This window comes from Myotis brandtii, unplaced genomic scaffold (assembly GCF_000412655.1).
Source record: "Myotis brandtii unplaced genomic scaffold, ASM41265v1 scaffold612, whole genome shotgun sequence".
In the NCBI taxonomy this organism is placed as follows: domain Eukaryota; kingdom Metazoa; phylum Chordata; class Mammalia; order Chiroptera; family Vespertilionidae; genus Myotis; species Myotis brandtii.
In genome coordinates this window covers 288,794-302,748 of record NW_005370328.1, presented here as the reverse complement: position 1 = coordinate 302,748, position 13,955 = coordinate 288,794, and the positions used below count along the sequence as shown (strand labels likewise).

Sequence of the window (13,955 nt, the reverse complement as noted above, 5' to 3'; positions counted from 1 at the left end):
ATTGAGCATCGAATGTTTAATATAATAGGTTATTGTTCTCAGCAGAACAAAAGTAAGGAAAGTAATAACCTCCACCAGAGACCATTAGATTTACCTCCGAGTTAAGCAAACGCACTGTGCAGATTACATTATTTTTGGTGACAGCACAAAATGCGACTTTCAGAAAGCCACGTCCTCGCAATGCATGAGGCGCGTTCTCTGGATAAGAGGCTCTGGGGAGAAAGACTTCGCAGCTGCCGTCTCCTGTCAGGAGACACGATCTCCCCTGCGGCTTCTCTAGCACTTCAAGCACTAAACAGGCTTCCGAGAGCGGAGGCCGCGGACACGCAGTCCAGGCCCCAGCACTTTACCTTTCATCCGGCTCAGGAGGGACAGCGTCGTGTGCAGACAGCGGACAGACTGCGGCCTCTCCAGGATGTCCTTCTCCTTAGAAAGCCACACGCTCAGGAGCAGAGACTGAAAGAGATGTAAATCCTCTTCAGTCTAGACAACATTTCACTTCAAGTCTCCCACTTGTACACGGGATCCAGTGTTTCTGGGAAATGAGTGGGGGCTGGGACATCATGTGACAAGGACAGAACGAGGTGCCGTCTGCCTAAGGGATCCCTAGTCCTCTGTGGAGATCTACATCCCTCCTCTCCACCTCTGCCCTGGTCTAGGCGCTGCCTTCCAGCTGGAGCCTCTGTCACACTAAGTCCTCAGTTAATGTCATCACCAGGGTCTGCGGCTTTAAGCAAAATGATGTGTAACAAAACCCCAACTGTACCGTAGCCTCTCATACACGTACGAGTTAAGTTCCCTCAGCACCTTACGATGTGTAACAAAGCCATGGCTACGTCACACACGTAAGAGGTAGGCTGTGGCATCTCCTCTGCTCTGCCTGGGCATGGGCACTGGCAGTGGCTGCTCTGGGAACGAGCCAGACGTGAGCAGGACGCACGCTCACCGCGTGGCACACAGACCTGCACGTAGGTTCCCTCAGCCAGAGGGCTGAGCAAGGGCCAGGTCGGCTGCCATGTCCCCTGCTGGACGTGACCACAGTGACCAAGCAGGGTTCTTTTTAAAAGCCAATCTTATTCTACATTCAATTTCTTACTTTGATTCTTGGGCTCTGTTTTTTGTGTTTGTTTTTTTTAGAGAAGTTCCCCCTCTCTTCCCATTTCGCAGCTGTGAACTGTGAGCGAGGGCATGCATCCGTGTGCATGTGGGTGGTAAGAGAACAGCCTGTGACGGTGGGGTAACTTCCTCGCCCTTTTTGGAATGAGCAGACGTCAGTGCTGTGCTTTACCCACGGGATGAATCTTCTGTCAATATTTCCTCCAGCACAGAGACCAAGGTCTAACACAGACTCTGTTTGGGAATGCCCGATCACCCTGCATTGCTGGGAGGAAGTGCATTCCGATAGGAACATTGCTACTGATGGTCGCGGTCCACTGAGAATGCATGCATGCATGTCACATGATAAATTTCTTTTAGGGTAATCATGGACTATGCTGTTATAATCTACAGGGAATGACAAAAAGAAAATACTATTAACTAACTATATAGGGGCTTATAAATTTTTTTGACCATTTTTAGAAGGTTTTCATGTATGTTCTATGATACGCTTTAGACGTTGCCAACCTTTCAGACCTCACGGACCACTGGTTGGCGACCGCTGCTTTAGACAATGGTAGAAAAAAAAGAAAAAAAAGAAATAAAAGAAAAAGATGGACACTTCCGATGAGTGAACAAGAGAGAACAGCGTCAGCAACAAGGAAGCTCACCAGCAGCAGCTGCGGGCTGAGTCCCGCCGACTCCAGCGTGTGGCACATGTCCTCTGTGGAGCTCTCTCCGTGCAGACACTTCCAAAAGAAGAAGCTGCCTGTGGGTGGAAACAGGACCCATTAACCAGTGACCCTCACCGTTCGGACGAGCTTCCTCAACGGCCACCTAAACCCCCAAAGAGCAACATAACTGGAGAGGAGGGAAACTGTTGGTTCAATCTGCTTGACTTCTTAAAGCGGAAGCCCATCCTGACACCGTCTCTTAAGTGTACTTATGAATACAACACAACTGCTAGGACACAGTGCCTGCATACCCAGAGCATCTTTAGGTAACTGACAAATTCTTCGGTTAACTTCAAAATGAACCGAATCTCTGAGACGCTCTAAGCTCGTCCAGGCTTCCTTTGAGAGCAGGCGGGATTCCAACAGGGGTCTGTGAGTCCACGCACCTCAGGTCACGTGCCTGTTCACTCAGGAGAGTCTACCCACCTCAGGTCACGTGCCTCTCCACTCAGGTGAGTCCACCCACCTAGAGCCACATGCTCCTCTTCACCCATCTTCTTTATGTTGATCACATCCTTCTCATACTCTAGATATTCCAGGAATGTTTTCACAGGCAACACACCATCCTGATCATCAGAAAAGCGGACAGCAGCCCTGCTGTTCTCTTGTTTATACTTCTCTAGCAATGCCTGGAGCTTCACGAGTTCCTTTTCATCCAGCCTTAGCAATACAGCCAAGTCCTTAAAAACAGGAAAAAATTCTGAATGGACCACGTTGCTCTCTCTGAGTCTGCCATGGGTGTCAACCCCGTCCCTTGAAGTGAATGCAACACCACAAGCCAAAGATGGATTTTTAATTAACGTGACTGCTCCAATGAACTTGGTTAGAGCCTTATTCGCCAATTACTCTGCGTAAAACTTGACCCACATTCATGAGGAGGCTATTTAAATAAAGTAAACTAAAAGTACCATTTTTAGAACATTTCCTGAGATTATACTTGTCTAAGATGTTCAGATTTTAATGAGTGTGTTACTGTGTAATCAGAAAAAAATTTAACAGGGTGTCAACTGCCACTCTGGTGAGTCTGAGGAAACTAAGGGACTAGTCAATAAGAAACTAACTCCTCATTTGTTCAGTAGCATAAACACTAGAAAATGAATCTATAATAATAAAAGCATAATATGCTAATTAGACTAGACAGCCAAACGACCTTCCAGATGAAGCCGGGGCTGCGAAGGCCGAGGCAAGGGCCAAGCCCCTTGCACGAATTTCATGCATCAGGCCTCTAGTTACATATAAATTCTCCATGTGGCTTGTGGGGGCTGCAGAGATCGGAAGTCCCTGATATAGCCTGCAGCCTTTCAAACCACTCTTCTATACCACACGTGCAGGAACATCTCCTGATCCGATAGTTTTTCTAAATTGGGGAAAAGTACACACACACACTTTAAAGACCACACTTTTGCCACAGCAAGCACAACTCGCTCCCCCCATGTGACTGGAGTAAGGCTGCATCCTTAAACCAGAGCAGTTTTACCTATTTACTGACTAAGGCTGTTGTTTCCACAAACCAGCAGTAAACTGCCAAATGCTACCGAACGCATGCCAGCAGTCCATGCTATACTGGGTTTATAGATGAGCTTATGGACCATGTCCCAGAGACAGCAAAATGAATTAATTCAGCCCTGAATTTCAGTTCTGTATGCACAAAATTAGCCAGTCAGCCTAGAGGCTGAGTGTATGGTGTGTAAAGGATCTAAACAAGTCTATGGCAAATAAGGTTTTAATTTCTAAAAAGTGCTTTAAAAATAAAAAAGAATCTGACAACTGATTTTTAAGAATTTGTAATTCTTTTATCTTTGCATATTATGCTGGGCTATCAGGTAGAGATGCATTCTGCAAGGGATTAGCAGAGGCATCTATGTAACTTCCTTTGGCAGAGTGTGAGACGGTAGCTGGGATCTCATGAAAACATTAGGCACTGAGGAATCTATGAAATGCCTAGGCAATCCTGTGCACGTAACTCAATCAATCTGAACCTTCCTGTTGCTTGAAATAATTTTACATGATTGGTGAAGTAGGCAGCAAAAGAAAAGACCCTGGAAAATGGCTCTGTCATGTGCAACGGCAGTCACAGAATACTCTGAATATATCATTATTCAAATGCTTTGTAAAATCCATCTATAATCCCAAAGATAAAAAAAGATGCTAGAATGTGGAGGTTGTTTCCATTACAGAGAGAAAATCTTCTCTCATTTTTATGTTTAAAAAATTGTTATTCATGTATGCATGTTTAAAGTACATTTCAGATGCACCAGATAATTTTCTTAAAAGAATTACCAGTGACCTGACATCAGTAAAACCAGACAGCTGGCCACGGTCACACAGAAACCGGAGTGGGAGAGGGGACATACTTCTCTCTAGTCCCCATTAAAGAAACTTCACTTTTCTGTATGGAACGTAGGGATTTTATATACACGCCTCAGAAATGAATGATACTGTACTGTAATAAATAGAGATTACCAGGTGCTGTCACTTTTGTTACATTATGTTTTATGGAATAAAAGCATAGAACATTTACTATAATTATTGTGAACACTTGGATGTATGATAGAATCTTTTAAAAATGCATTTCTTTATGTGTACACAACAGATGAGCTGTATGCGTTTGCTGACAACTACACAGAAAATGTGGTCTCTCTGTTTGGCAGAATCATTTCTTTTTTTCTTTAAAGGAAAGTAAAGTTTTGCTACTCCGGTAAGCCGACTCTATTTTAACTGGCAAATGTTGTCCAGAAGTTGTATTGTAAGTAGTAACTTTAAAAAATGAGTTCAGGACCTGGCTAGTTTGCTCAGTGGTTAGAGCGTCGGCCCGTGGACTGAAGGGTCTTGGGTCTGACTCCCAGTCAAAGGCACATACCTGGGTTGCAGGCTCAATCCCCAGCCCCGGTAGGGACAAGTGCAGGAGGCAACCAATCGATGTCTCTCTCTCACGTCGATGTTTCTCTCTTTCTCCCTTTTGTTCCCCCTTTACACTCTCTCTAGAAATCAAAGGGAAAAATAGCCTCAGGTGAGGATTAAAAAAAAAATGAGTTCAGAAAAACTAGAAGCTTCTAGGGTAGTGTAAATGGATTAACAATAAACTTTAATTTTTCTGGTATAAATAATATAAACTTAGCAGCAAGACACAGAGAAGCAGCAGGGGGTCTTGTAAAGAAACTACACCTGTATGCTTTATAAAATTTTTCCATTTTCTACTTCTTTACTACCAATTTGAAAAACTGAAAATAATCGGGGAGACGATTTTGTCGAGTGGGTAATGGGAGTACTCACGTTCTCAGAGAACGACGTGTCTGCAGGAGAACCAAGGGCATTTAACTGGCTGACGGACTCGTAAAGACGGAGCAGCTTCAGCTTGCTGGCACAGAACTGGAGCAGCCCTTCGTCAACAGACTCCACCTCTAAAAGGCAACATGCAGTAAAGAGATGTTTCGCAGATTCACAAAAGGCTTTTTTCCATTAAGTCTCTTAATATTACCTAATTCCCTGCTCTAATTTGTTAAATACCGGGAAGCTTACACTATAGAAGATTAATAAGGCAAAAATAATTTTACTATCATGGCCAAAATATTTAAATTTTTAAATGAAATAAGGTACTCTAACAGTAAAAAGAAAAAAGAAAGAAGAAATATCTTGGTCTAATATTCCAGTTTAGATAAATGATCTGGAAACAGCTTTGAAAATGTCCTCTCTCAGCCCGTGACTCATCACTGCCTATCAGGCTCTCACACTGAAGATAACAAATGAAAGCTGCTATCGTGGTGGTCAAAGATATGACGATTCAACCAGAAACTGTGGACTGTGCCAGATGTATCCTCAAGAAAGGGTGGCAAAGAGACCAAAAGTTGAATTCCTATCAATTAGTTTTTTTTCCCAAGATTAAAAAGCTCAGATAAAGAGCAACTCATACCAAGAACAGGGAATAAAAAAGTCCCCAAATCCTTAAGGTATGAAAGAAGTTTCCTTTTATCTTATGTACTTTATTTCCACCTTAAAGTAATAGGAGAGCATGATAAGCCGTGGGTAGCTTTCTACTTCTATGATCAGTTATACAATGAAGTGAGACCATGACCACCAATCAGTACAAACCAATTACCTTGATTTTTCAAAGTGTCCATGAGAGTTTGGGTGACGTTTCTAAGGCAGGAAAATGGTAGACGTTCGTTTGCCAAAATGCTTTCCAGAGCCTAGAAGAAAGTAGCAATCCAAGTCATTAGAAGGCACTTATTTGTTTATATTTGACACTGATGCCTCCACTTTCACTACACTACATTTCAAAGGGAAGCTCCATATTTAAGCTGCATTAGTATATATACCTGTGAGTGAAGGGTGCATCGTAAGTAATATGTAATCAATTTCTTGTCATGCCGAACACGATATGACAAAAAGTTCAGAGGAGAATGAAACAACCCAAAGCGACTGGTGTTTAACAGAATAGCCAGGACCAATTAGAAAGAGAGGTAAGCTACTCACTAATAAGATGCATTTGAATAAGTCTATACTATGTAAATATCAATGAAAAGTAGAGGCTGTTGTCACATCAGTGACAACTTAATTACTGCATATGGGTGGGGCTGACTGAATCTAGGCCAGTCTAAATATATAGGGTGTGCCCCAAAAATGTATACACACTTTGAATGATTATAAAGTTAGTGTTTATTAGCATACAGTTCATTTTCAAAATTTAAAAGAACCTACAGAAATGAATAATTTTTTTGTCAATGCATTTTCAAATAGATGACCATTCTAGTCCAGGCACTGCTGATAATGTGAAGCAATGGAATCACGAACATCAAGAATCATCTCATTGGATATTTGTGGGCCCTCAATTCATCAACTATTGCTGGTTTTGTACCGTAAACTTTATCTTTTATGTATCACCTTTAGAAAGTCTAGTGGATAAATATTCTTTGTTCAAAACTTAGACTGGCTTCACCCATTATTTCAAATCAGTTAAACCTAAAAAGAAGTGAAAACTAAGTGAGTTATCAGCTGTTGAAGTGTGTATACATGTTTTTGGGGTACCGTATATATACTCCCCCCACCTCACCGCACCTGCCCCTTCCTTCCCCCTGGTAGAAATTTAAGAGCCTTTATCACCAGTTCCCAAATCTCTCTTCATGCCTAAAGAGACAACCATCAGAGTCCCCAGTGGGTTGGACACAGCAGTTACAGCTCATATTATCATTTCATATTAGCACATTAAATTGGATTTTTATTGATGAGGTGAGTGTAAAAGGTTAGGCTGAGAATGTGGCATAAGACAAACACCAGCTGTGTGTTTGTGGGGAAAATCAGGCTTAGCAGGTGGCTCGAGAGGCTGGCCAGGCCTATGATGACACAGCTACCTGGAGACTATACAGAAAGTGACCGCATGTGGCAAATACCCCGGGAGATGTCATCTGCATCTGCTCTGTCTACTCTGACACAAGCCGGCAGTTGGCTTGCTTTCTTCTCTGCCGTTCAGTCTTCCCAAGTCAAAACTAGTTTCTTTTCTCCCCTTAGTGTCAAAAACAACACACAACTTTCACTATTAGGTTTCCTGGCATTTTTTTAAAATTCATAACTTCATACACAATTCAGCAGTATAGTAACAACAGCAACAACAACAGTCAAGACGACAGTTTGCACTATGCTCAAGATTCCCAGGATGTGAGAGAAGAAGAAAGATGGGGTGAAGATGAGAAGGCGTGTGTGGTTATGACCGCCCCCCTTTCTGCTACTGATTCTGAGCTGCCTGCCTAGATGCCCACCTTGTCATGAAGAGTGCCATCCTTGATACCCGAGACTTTGCTCTGAGGGAAGGAGAGGCCTGAGGCTCTGAGCCTAGCAAGCCCCCTGAGGGATAAATGCAAGAGAAGCGCTTTCTTTGTTTTTTTGAGAATTTTTATAAGAGCTTTTTGAGCCAAGCTGTCAGTGGGATGGAAAACTAAACTGAAAGTCAGAGGGACTTGCCTGTTCTACAATAAAACTACACAACGTGTTTTAAAAAATAAAATGGCAAAAAGAAATCAGTAGTCATTGAATCCTCCCACGTATCTAGCCTGGCTTCAGACACTGAGGATTATAGAAATGACACATTCAGTGAGGTCCCCACTTGAAGGAGCTTAACAGAGGGGCAGATGAAAAGGTGGGGAGCCACGACTAGTATCAGCTACCGGGTGCGATGAGCGGCGGGGGAGGAGCTCGCTGCATCCATGGCGGAAGTGTCTGGAAGGCTGTGGAGCTAGGACTGAGCATTACGAGGGGACTGACAGGGGTGGTCGTGAAAGAAATCATGAGGCACCACATTAGAGCCCTGGAGTGGAGGCTGGGGAGCCGCAGGGTCCCTTACGCAGTACGAGTGAGACATGAGTCAGGACAGGATTTCCAGAAGCAATTTACCACCAACCAGTGCAGCTGAAGAGGCTCCGAGCCGAGCAAGCCCCCTTAGGTATAAACACAAGAGAAATGCTTCTTCTTTTATTTTTTTTGGAGAATTTTTAGAAAAGCTTTTTGAGTCAAGCTGACGACATGAGCCAGGGAGCAAGACCTCCGATGCCCAGAGGAAGCCCTGCTCACGGGCACCAGGAGACACACAGAAGGATGGTCACAGCTCACGGCTCCTCACAGCAGGAAACTGAAAACGCCCTAAGTGTCCACTGGCGGGAGGTGACTAAACTGCAGTCAGTGGAATCACAGGGCACCGTCCGCGGCAGCCCATGCGTCAATGTGGGGGAGGCCCAGACACACGGGGAAGGAGTGACGCCACAGAAGACGTGGGGCTTGACTCCTTTTATACACAGTCAAAAAGGCTGAGAGGGCATCCATATGCTTTAAAGGAGCCACGTAAAAATAACAATTCTAAAGAAAAGCAACAGGGAAGCGACATTCTGGTCCCTGAGGGTCGGGAGAGGGGATGCGGCTGAGGAGGGACATGGGGGCTCCTCAGAGTTCCTGGTGTCAGCACGCGGGTTTATGTTATTATTCTTTCATCTCAACCGATTGCAGGTACGTGTGTGTGTGTGTGTGTGTGTGTGTGTAAAACACATGCACTTGCCTGTGTGGTAGAATTACTGACTTTTTCAAAAGGGAAAGGAAAAAAGGGACAGCAGGAACGGCCGTGTGGGAATATAAAAAAGGATGAACATGAGTAAGAACACGAAAGGAAGGCTAGCCTTTCGTGCTTGGAGGGGAACAAAGAAAATAAAGATTTTCTCCGGAGGGAACTGGAATAGCTACTCAGCCGGAAACCTCACATATACACTCACCTGCTTTTTGGTTGCAGGGTACTTAATATCGAGAATTAATTCCTTTATTTCTGTTTCAACTGAATCTAGAAAGAGAAAATTAAGCAAAGTAAAATTTCCACTTTTATTGCAGGCAAATTTTACTCTGAAAGAAAAAGGCATCTATGTACTGCCCGTCTGCTTGAAGGGTGTCTGGGTCTCTGGCGCTGCTGTTACAGATGTGAACACACCCTGAGAGGGAGACTCCATTGGACAGCACAGTGAGCGCCTGCGCCTCGCCTCCTTCTGAAGAGCCATCACAGCGCATGAACGCGATCTAGTGTCTGACGGCTCCATTGAGAGCAGGGGCGGGGAACCTTCTTTCTGCCAAGGGCCATGTGGATATTTATAACATCGTTTTTGGACCATACAAAATTAGCAACTTAAACATTAGCCTGATATACTTGGTCAAACATGTAATTAACTCACCCCTAATGCCTTGGCAAGGCCAGACCAAAGGATTTTGCGGGCCTTATATGGCCCATGGGCCGCATGTGTCCCACCCGAGTTAGAGAATAATATTAATTTAAGGAACAACAGAGTATGCTTTAGTATTTTTACTACAAAACACCCACCAAGACTGGGAGATTTTGCTTTCAGCAAGGCTGCTAATTTCTTCATTAAGTGCATGTCCTTGGCCCGTTCGCTCTTCTTGTCACTGAAACAATAAACACAACACGTTCTTACAAATGTGACCTTGCTTCCTTCTAATTCCGACCCTCCAACTGTGCCCTGTCCTTTACACTCTTCCTACTTAAGTTTAAAGGTATCAGTCTCATAAGAAAAGACACACACAGAAAAACAATAACTGCAAAACTACTAGCAAGATCCAGGCGGGACGAGTTAGCAGCGGGGCGCCAGCGAGGGACACCCAAGAAGCCTCACCTCAGCGCCAGATGGAAAGGAACAGTCACCGTTTTCACACCTGCAGACACGGGATCCACGAGGCAGATCTGGTAGGTCTGTGGCTGCCAACTCTGACTGGTGACGTTATTTAAGCCCATTATTTTATAGCCAGGATACAGGAGCCTGTATATACAAAGAAATCACACACCAATATGGTGACCACAGAGAAAGGAATGACACTAGGGGCTTCTATTATGGCCTGGGACCCCAACATTACAGCAATTCAGAAGCATCAATAAGGCAAATAATACAAACGGATACCAAAACGGAAGTGAAGCAGGACTCGATTGGCAGAGTGCTGCCTGTTAAAATGTGCTAGAGCCCGGCCAGTGTTGCTCAGTGGTTAAACATCGACCAATGAACCAAGAGATTGCTGGTTTGAGGGCACATGCCGGATCCCCAGTAGGGGGAGTGCAGGAGGCAGCCAATGGACGTTTCTCTCGCAGCAATATTTCAATCTCTCTATCCCTCTCCCTTCCTCTCTCTCTAAAAATCAATACAAACATATTTTTTAAAAATGTGCTAGAAAAGGAAATGAACACAGGCCCGTGTTGCAAAGGCAAACAAAGCATCTGACATCTGAAGGCATCTTCCCTCCGGAGCCTCCAGAGCGTGAGGGACAGGACAAAAGGCAGCACCAAAGCTAACTCATTCGGTAGCACATCGCGGCCTTTTCAAGAAGGTTTCTTTGTTATCACACACTTGCAGGAAAAACCGTAATAAAGAACATGTCCTGTCTCAAACAACCTGCAAACGAATAGGCAGACTGAATGAAAGCTTTACTTGGATGAAGCTCTGCTGCCCCAGGAAGGGGCGGCCTGCAGCTCACCTGCAGTGCTTGCCCACGTTGAACGCGCCCACTCTGGGTCCCTGCTGTGTGCTCCACACCTCCAAAATCCCCCGCCTCGGCGCGTAGATCACGAGGAACTGAGCCACTCGACTGGGGCCCTGGGGACTCCCAAAGGGGGAGGGGTCCCCCTTTTCTGGGACTCTTTCGTGGAGGTCCTCTACCACCTGGACCCAACCAATCTGGGCGTCCCGATACCCTGAAGACAGGAGAAAGGGATGCTAATTGGTAAATTAATGTAAGTTTAACAGTAGCCTTCTCAAGCACTATGGGATTTTTGGGGGGTGGGGAAGGAATTTAAGAAAAGCTGTAAAACTTCGTTATTTTTAAATTATGAAATATCTTAAACAGAAACTATTAATAATTATAATAAATATAGAATCAACCATGAAGTCTTATTAAATCTTGTATTTTGCTCAGTTTGCTTCAGATTGCTTTTTTTAAGAAGAAAACAGGCGTCACTGAAGCCTCGTGAACCTCCCATCTGATTCCCTTCTCTCCCTCTCTTTAAAAACTCTCTCCCTTTAAAACACTCTGGGGAGATGATCAGGTTGGGTTTTGAAACAACAGTCCATTTAAACTTTAAGGAAGAGATCAAACTGATTTCCTGTTACTCAAGTTCCTTGGTGGTGGGCAGATGGAGGGAAAGCGTGGGCCGCAGAGTGAAGGGAGGAGGCGCCTGCGTGGGAAGATGCCGCCGCGTATCTTCCTTCCTCGGGTGGCCGCTCTCACAGGCCATCGATGCCTCTCTTCCCAGCACAGGGAGGAGAAATGACTGCACCGGTGGCCGAAAGGTGAGCAGCAAGGCCAGCAACAAGCCCGCCACAGGGTGTCTGGGCTGCTGGCACGTCTGCGCCTTCCAGGTTCGGGGCAAGTCTTGCTGAGAACACAGCCTTGATGTTGCTTCAGAAGACCAACATCACGGAGGAATGATGTGTCTGCAGCACAGAACCCTCTTCTGCAGACACTGAGGCACGTGGCCGGTGAGCGCTACAGGAATTCGTCGGCAAGAAGGAATGGACTCCATCTGGTCCAGAGTAGTTGAATGTCCTTGAATCCATTATGCCAAGTGCAGACCAGACTGCACCATAACTGTGGTTTCCAACCTGTGCTCACATGCTATCATTCCGGGTGATTCCCAACGATGCAGTCTCCACTTCTTCCTTCATCGAAGACTTTTTATTTTGTTCAGGTCGACAACGTAACTTCGTATTTTCAAGCCTTCCTAACAGCTAGGTAAGACCATGTGACTAACTCCTGGCTAATGTCTTATCGAAAAAGGTTGGAGGGCTTCAGGAAGTATCTTCAAAGTAGACTGATTCCTTTCTCCTTCTTCCATCATGGGATACAGACAAGAGGGCTGGAGCTCCAGCAGCCTTTTGCACCATGAGAGGACCTTGAGCGGGGAAGCTACATGGAAGGAGACTGGGTTCCTGAGGACACTGTGGTGATTTCATATCAATCCTGTACTTGGGTCTGATATTAGCAGCCAAATGCAACTCCCAATTGACACAGTTACCAATAACGTTAAGTGAATTGGCCAAGCATATGGATAGAGAAATCAAGCCAGCCAAGATGGATTTTGCCCGGTTTTGCTTCTTATATCTGAAAGACTCGGCATTCTAGCTTTGGGGAGAACATCTGACTCAAACATGGCCTTGTGAAGTGGAATAAATGTAGCCGGGGCAAAAAAACTGAGTTCAGGAATTGACAATGACAGAGAGAATTGAAAAGTACATAAAAAAGAGGTTAGACGGGCCTATGAGTTCATCAAACTTAAAGACATATCAATTGGATTTCTGGATCAAGGGTTGCCAATCCCAGTTCATGTTTAAAAAAAAAAAAAAAGCAAAAAGGATTAGACAGATCAACCAGAAGCTAAAGAATGATCATGTTGCTCAACTATTGGGGTAAAAAACAAATGAAGCTTTTTTCCTGGATGTTTGTAAGGACGTACCTTTCCACATGCGTATTGCGATTCCTCTGGTTACATCCAATAGAATAACTCTGCCAAAATCATCCGTTACTGCTGCCAGAGAATTACAGGGAGACAGACAAATGCTCTCACCATGGCGTCTAGAATCTGGAAGCCCAAATCTGAAATGTAAAAGAAAACAAAAAGCTCAAATCACATTCCAATCTAGAGATATATACCACAATCATGAAATGTGTAAATGACATAGGCTGAATCTACTTTTACATAAAGAAATACGAACCTTGCATGGACTAATAATTAATTACCTATATATGACAGTTTGCACTATAAGAAGTTTCCTCCATTATAAAATAAAAACATCTATTTATTTTATAGGTTTTCTATGTAAATACCCACAACCTTATTTTTCAGAGAACATCAAGTGCATCATAACCATCTCTCCTGGATTAAGCGGTATGTCATGGAAAACAATACCCTCACAACCAGCAAAATTTTAGAAAACTTGGCTCCTACACAGGCATTTGCCGTCTGTTCTAAGTTCTTATTCCTATCTTGTTTTCTCTTTGCTAGGTATCACATCTTACTGATACCAATGTTAATTAGCTTGAAATATATGACAGTTTGCACTATAAGAAGTTTCCTCCATTATAAAATAAAAACATCTATTTATTTTATAGGTTTTCTATGTAAATACCCACAACCTTATTTTTCAGAGAACATCAAGTGCATCATAACCATCTCTCCTTGATTAAGCGGTATGTCATAGAAAACAATACCCTCACAACCAGCGAAATTTTAGAAAACTTGGCTCCTACACAGGCATTTACTGCCTGTTTTAAGTTCTTATTCTTATCCTGTTTTCTCTTTGCTAGATATCACATCTTGCTAATACCAATGTTAATTAGCTTGAAGGGAGAACTTCCCTTCTAAATATTTCTCTCTAAGCTGCTCCTGGTCTGTAACCAATCGCACTAGAGCTGTAAGTTCAGTAAGAGTAAAGGGTACTGAGAAAGGACCAGGAGAGCTCACTTTGATGACAGTCCCTGAGACAAAGAGCTCAAATTCGCTACATCTGTTAGGGACGCATAGGGCCATTTGGCTTAATTCCGGATTCCTGAATGAATTTAAAAATGTGGCATATTTTAAAATAAGATGAAAAAACCTTAGGA

General features: G+C 43.9%; 1 protein-coding gene across 2 annotated transcripts in view; it reads right to left on the bottom strand.

Annotated features, from left to right (window-relative positions):
* Positions 1-13,955, bottom strand: part of RAB3GAP2 (RAB3 GTPase activating protein subunit 2 (non-catalytic)) — a 48,564-nt gene that overhangs the window by 18,218 nt on the left and 16,391 nt on the right. For both annotated transcript variants that reach the window (XM_014528047.1, XM_014528048.1), the window contains exons 13-22: positions 12,808-12,947; positions 10,833-11,049; positions 9,983-10,126; positions 9,673-9,755; positions 9,080-9,144; positions 5,926-6,016; positions 5,103-5,230; positions 2,296-2,509; positions 1,767-1,864; positions 351-456 (exon numbers count right to left, since the gene is read on the bottom strand). In XM_014528047.1, the coding sequence (XP_014383533.1) occupies positions 351-456; positions 1,767-1,864; positions 2,296-2,509; positions 5,103-5,230; positions 5,926-6,016; positions 9,080-9,144; positions 9,673-9,755; positions 9,983-10,126; positions 10,833-11,049; positions 12,808-12,947 (1,286 nt within the window). The remainder of the gene's footprint in view (positions 1-350; positions 457-1,766; positions 1,865-2,295; positions 2,510-5,102; positions 5,231-5,925; positions 6,017-9,079; positions 9,145-9,672; positions 9,756-9,982; positions 10,127-10,832; positions 11,050-12,807; positions 12,948-13,955) is intronic.